The sequence below is a fragment of the Polypterus senegalus genome, chromosome 17, assembly GCF_016835505.1.
Source record: "Polypterus senegalus isolate Bchr_013 chromosome 17, ASM1683550v1, whole genome shotgun sequence".
NCBI classification, from domain to species: Eukaryota; Metazoa; Chordata; class Cladistia; order Polypteriformes; family Polypteridae; genus Polypterus; species Polypterus senegalus.
The window spans coordinates 100,589,583-100,595,631 of NC_053170.1; the positions used below are offsets into that span (position 1 = coordinate 100,589,583).

General features: G+C 49.0%; 1 protein-coding gene across 1 annotated transcript; it reads right to left on the minus strand.

Annotated features, from left to right (window-relative positions):
- Window positions 1–1,029: 1,029 nt before the first annotated feature.
- tob1a (transducer of ERBB2, 1a) lies at window positions 1,030–5,825 on the minus strand. The gene is made up of 2 exons (XM_039739488.1): window positions 5,524–5,825; window positions 1,030–3,091 (listed from the first exon to the last, which is right to left on the minus strand). Exon 2 carries the CDS (start codon window positions 2,895–2,897, stop codon window positions 1,920–1,922), a length of 978 nt encoding a protein of 325 aa, XP_039595422.1. The 5' UTR covers window positions 2,898–3,091; window positions 5,524–5,825; the 3' UTR covers window positions 1,030–1,919.
- Window positions 5,826–6,049: the final 224 nt, after the last annotated feature.

Genomic DNA, 6,049 nt, shown 5'->3' on the forward strand with positions numbered 1-6,049 from the left:
AAGGGTCACAACAGGTCAGCCAGCCTCAGACAAAAATGGCAGCAAGGAACTCCATTGGGGGAACAACAAATAAAAGACTAGAAACGTGCAGAACTTGGGCGGTCCGTCCGCCTGTTAGCTGCTGGCCACTATTCATGACCGAGGTGGGCATAGCACCAGGGTGGGTGTCTGACCACCACTCACTTTTCTGTTAGGTAGGCACCTCTTCTCCAAGGCAGCTTACAACATCTGAGAAATGCTTGGTTCCACTCGTGTGCCCACCATCACACAGGCAGGTGAAGCGACCTGCACGATTTGAACGCACAGCCTCAACTACGATGCCACATCACCCGCCACACAGTCCAAAGCCGCTGGCACCTTCTGACCGCACATAAGCAGAAGCCTTTAGAGCCCAACAATGGGGGACGTCCACCCCCAAGAGGAGCAAAAAGCAGAGAAAACCAAAGGGCAGCTTACAGTTGGGACCCAACACCACTGGCATGGACAGGGCACAAAAGCGGGCCCAACAGCAACCAAAGCCAGCAGGCACATCAGGGTCTTAACGTACACAAACCCACCCAAGGGCCCACTGTGGTGGCGACTTACTGACTGAACTCTCGTTTGTCTCCTTTGGCTGGTAGCCATGATGCACTTTGAGCTTCACTCCCCTTGTATGAAAGTGTGCAGTAAACACCAATGCCGTCACTAAATCCACTATCGGGGGTGGGCAACCAGTGCCAGCGGGCAGGGGTGGGGTAAAAGGCAGGAAAACTCAAACCTAGGAGATCACTTGGCCAACGAGACGCCAACTTCACAATATGAACTGACAGCTGTGGGCATGCGTTGCCCCTGACACCCCACCTCCCCATAAGCCCAATGAACCAACCAAACGCTGCGGACACTGACCCCCCCGCCCCCAAATCCCAATCAACTGACAAATGGCAGCATCACAAAGCGAGCCGCGGCACGAGCAGCCTGCCTGCCCGCCCACCCACCGGCCGCCCCAAAGTGGGCACCGAGGAGAACAGAAGCCACAAGTTACACCACAGATATTTTGAAGCCTTTTAATACAAACTTTATAAACTATTATTATTATTTCAGTCCCTCCTGACATTTAAGACACTGACTCAAAATACTTTGTTATACCGTTTTTATCAAGTATTGCACAATGTAGGTACAAAATTAATATACGATTACATTTGTCCATAATATATAGCAAAAATCTTTTACTCTTAACAGAAAATACAACTCTCTTGTTTCCAAAAAAGCAAATATTCCTACATTTTAAATTCCACCACTAAGGAATATTCTGTACATAATCTTTAGAATCGGATGTCTTAGATGGATTTTTTTTTTTTTTTTTCATTTTGTACAATTTCCGTAAAAAACAAAAATATAACGTAAAGCTGCTGCAGCCATCACAGATCACTGAAGTAGTAAAAAGATATAAATGCAATACCATGTCGTAGAAACAATATATACTCTGATATTTTACAAACTTTGTACTAAATTAAATTATACAATTAGAAAAAAGACCAAGAACCCCACTTTATTAGTGCCAATTCTTTAAAATCAGCCACGTCCTGCTGCTAAACCTTAAATACTGTAGGAGGCCGGACGACGCCTGCTTTGTTTTTTCCTCATTAAGATGTAGAAGTCAGTATAAAAAAAATAAACAAAAAAACAAAACCAAAAAACAAAGTTGTGCTTGGTTGGCAAAAACAAAAAAAACAAAACAAGTTGCATTTTGGGTAACCAAGCTTGGACACGTCTGTACTACAAGCTTTTGTTTTTAAAAAAAAAAAAAAAAATATTCTTAAAAGGGGCAGGGGGGCTTTTCTCAAGGGGGCACACCAGAAAACACCCTTGGGCTCATGCGCTTTCTCTTCTTGCACAAAATGGACTTGCGTGTTGCGTTTCTCTTTCCCCCCCACCTCTTCCTAGTTCGCCATGACCGGCTGGAATTGCTGGTTCGAATACTGCATGTTGCTCAAGCCGAAGTTCAAGCCGTCCATGAAAGACTTCTCGTTCAGACTCCCGTAGGCCGCAAACACGTCAAAGGCATTGCTGTACTGGAGGGGGCTGAGGTTAAGGGGGTTGTCTCCTGGGAACAAAGCACTGGTGCTGCCCTGCCCTTGGATGTTGGGGAAAACGAATTCCTTGGCATTGGGGGAGAGGGCAGAAGTCTTCTGTTGCTGGCTGGCCAGGCCGAGCCCATAGAGCGAGTGCATCGACGTAGAAATGGCTTTCTGCTTCAAGAGGTTATTCACATTCAAGCCGAGGTTGGTGGGGGACGTGCGCGCCACCTTGCTGCTGCTGCGGCCGCTGTTCTTCATTTTGGTCGAGCCAAACTTGGTGGCGGCAAAAGTGGCAGTGGTGAAGGTTAAAGGCTGAGCCGAACGGGGCATGAAGGTGGGACTCACGGCGGCCGAGCGACCGAAGGGGGGAGAGGGCGAGCTGGAGACCGAGGAGGTCCCGACGGGGTCGGCGATCGGCATGAACACCTGCGCGTCGGGGTTAAAGCTGTTCTTGATTTCCCGGTCCAGCTCGGACGCGTTCTCGTTGTTATTGTCGTCCACGTAAAGCACCTTGACGGGTCCCTTTTCGCCAATTTGGTAAGACACCTCAAAGGGGTCGATCCACACGCTAAGATCCTGAGGCAGGTTGTTACGCACGTCATCGATGTCCAATCCGCTTTCTTTGGCTGCTTGCTCCACAACTGGGTCCACTTTCTCCCCGACGTGAATACAGCGAAAGCCCGACCCTTTGTATGGCTTGTCGGGGTACCAGTGTCCCTCGTATTTCTTCTTCAGCTGTCGCTCGAGCTCCTCGCCGAAAATGTTCACCCGCCGCCGGGGGAGTTTGTTATACAAGTACGATATGATAAAGTTGAGTGCTACTTGGATTTCAAGCTGCATAGTTGCTTCACCACAAGGCTGCAAAAATTTTTTTTTTTTGTCTTCAAGTGTTGCCAAACCTCCCAACAGGCAGTGTGATCAGTTGACCAAAGCCAGAGTGTCACAAATTCATCCAAACCAAAAAACAAAAAAAAAAAAAAAACAAAAGTGCTGGTTTTAAGGTGGCGTCCGTCTCTGGGCGAGTGATCCTGTTCCTTGAAGGGAGAAGAACAAACAACAAGGACACGGATTAACAAGCAGCTCTGGAGCACCGCGGCCTACAAGACCTCATCCTGCCAGGCTAAACAGCAGGCCTACTGCCCACCACCCGCCTATCACCCCACAAGCAAGAAAACGTCCCACCACTTCAGACTGAAGGGGGAAAAAAAAAAAAAAACCAAAATTAAATAACCCCAAAATGAGAAATCAAACCAGGGTCCTAAAATAGCCCACCCCCAAAACATGAACTTCCATGCAAGGAAACCAAATTAGATGGCCAAACCTCCACGGGCACACAGCGAGCGGTGACATTAACCCTGCCCTCGCCCCACGTCTTCAAGGCCTCCTTTGGCGAGGTGACGCTGATTCAGCATTCAAGGTCCACATTTTTATTTTTTTTTGGTTAAAGCAGCAATGTTAAAAGGGGTCCGTGTCCCCATGTGTAATGGCGTTTACCCTTCAGCTTGTTACAGGGGCAGGCGTTTAATGTGGCTTTAGTGTCACAACACTCCCCAGGACCACCAAATAGAAACACAGGACAAGGGCAACACTAAACTAGCCATATAAAACACACACACACACACGATCAAGGAGTAGATGGTGACCGCCGCGTCCACACGCCAGCAGAGATGCACAGCCGTCCGCCCAGGATCTTTCACTCGGCCAGTGAGGCCATTTCCAGAGACGGCACACAAAAGGTTAAAGAAATGGAGTCAGTGGTGCCAAATAAAGCAGCGAATGTGCCGTTTACACTCCAGCGCTTCGGCCACTCCGTCCGCTGAAAGACGGCAACCTGGAGGCTCAACGGGATCGGGACGATTGGACCAAAAAAGTCTAAAGGTTACTGCTAACATGGTGGAGGGGTAAAGGCGGCCAAAACACCCTAAACATGGCACGTTAGGCTGCATTGTCATCAACTGGAGAAACACTGAATGCCCCCCCCATACATCCACTTGTGCAACTGCTTTGAGATGTGCCATTTAAATATTTAAAACTGAACTGTCACTGGCAAACAGATGCCAAATGCAACGAGCTCCTGGGAGTGCCACATCCTAATGCGCTGCTGCCACCCTACACCTTGATTTACAACCAACAGAACTGTGCAAGGGCATTCAGGGGTGAAAACTGAAAGACAAGGCCCCCCCCAGATGGATCCAGTCAGTAAACACATTTCAGTCTTCACTGGCCATTTTATGCGGCGACTGCCCCCCCCTTTCGAAATACTAGTAATAAACGAGCAGAATTACTGAACAGGCGACATTTTGAGCTTCAAGAACATGAAAGGCGCTGACAGTGTCGGAGGCATTCAGACGGGCGCCGGAGCAAAGCTCTGAGATCCAAACCTGCCCATTAGGCTATAAAGAGGATCCTTCTAGAACGCTGGGCCCGTGGGGGGCACAAACGCACCTGCAAAAAGCGCTGGGCACCTGATCCCAGGGCGTCAAAAAGAATCAAATCTCATTGGCATTCGGGCCCCAGCAAACGAAAAAATAATCTTTCGTTAATCTTTAAGCCAATGCAGTAAAGTGACCTTTAAACGCTGCTGGATCAGCAGTGGGTGGGGACACCCAGAAAAAAAAAAAGCGACAAGGGCAGAAACGCACACAGACACACGTAAGCCAGCCGAACAGCAGCGCCTTCACCTGCGAGCGTCCAAAACGAGCAGGCCTCGGCTCAAAGGTTCAAACCCTACGGAGTCGCCCCCGTTCCAAACCGAGGGGCCACGCGACGTGTTCGTTTGTATTATAATAAAAAAAGGGGCGAGTTCGAGAAGTTTACCCCCGTTACAAAATGAGACGCACTAAACCGAAACACAGATCGGACCGCACCCCAGCGCCCAAATTGGGGCTCGACGCAACGCAGTACGCACGCCACAGCATCTGCTCCCATTGGGGGTGTATGTAAAGCTGGCAAACAAAAACGAAGCGGAGGCCATTAAAAATAAAATAAAATAAGGGTGGAACCACCCCCAAAAAAAAACACAAAAAAGCGACCGACTCCGGACGGTGCGGTACACCGATGACAAGCAAAATAAAAGGTCGAAGGAGTCATCGTCTGCCCTTCTCCTCCACTTGCCCCCCAATCTTCCGACGGTTCTCGAACGAAAACTCGGGCGTCAATTAGGCGCCCCCACCTCTCGGCGCTGTGGATAAAAATAAACGTGAAGGGGGGTAGCGGGCATCCCTGCGCCCACAATGCATGTTACGGCGGCCAGAAAAGAAAAAGACAAAAAAAAGGAGCCAACGCGGAAAGCCTCGGGAGACGAAGGGCTACTAAACAGGGGGCTCTCGTGCGGTGGGCATTGCGCGTCTACAGGCCCTCACACGCTTCAGATTCCACCTGGCTAGTAAAACGTCCCGGAGAAGGAGAAGAACCACCTCGCGGAAGTTAAGAACCAAAAGCCTCGAGCGCTGAAGCAGATACTTACTTGCTTTTTCGGGGGGTTAAAGGAAATTCACAGCAGTTGTTTCGAAGTAGTGCAAATAGAAAAAAAGTGAATATAAATACTTCGTTATATAATTTATAAATTAAAAAATATATATATTCCAGTCCGTGTGAATGTTGATAGCTTAGTTTGCTTATGTCAGCCTTGCTTAACTTCTCGTTTATTTATATTTTTCTGTTGTTGTTTTCTTTAATGTTATTATTTTTTTTCTTTCCCGTTTCCTCTGCAGGGCTTCTTGACTCCCCCACCGCCCGGGAGTTTTCTTTTACAACTCTGTCCCATCAGTTGTCAGCTGCCGCGCATTTATAGCGCTCCTCCGCCACGGACACGAGGAAGGCGGTGATGCGGTCTTCTAGAGGTCAGAACGCGCCAGGCAACGCCTCCCTGTGCTTGGCATTCGTCGGCTGCCTGGCCATTTGCGTCACACGCTGGGGGGAAACCTCCTTTTCTCATTGGTGGTAGCCCGCTGTCAATCGAGCGCTTAAAAAACTGGATAACCCCTCGCGTC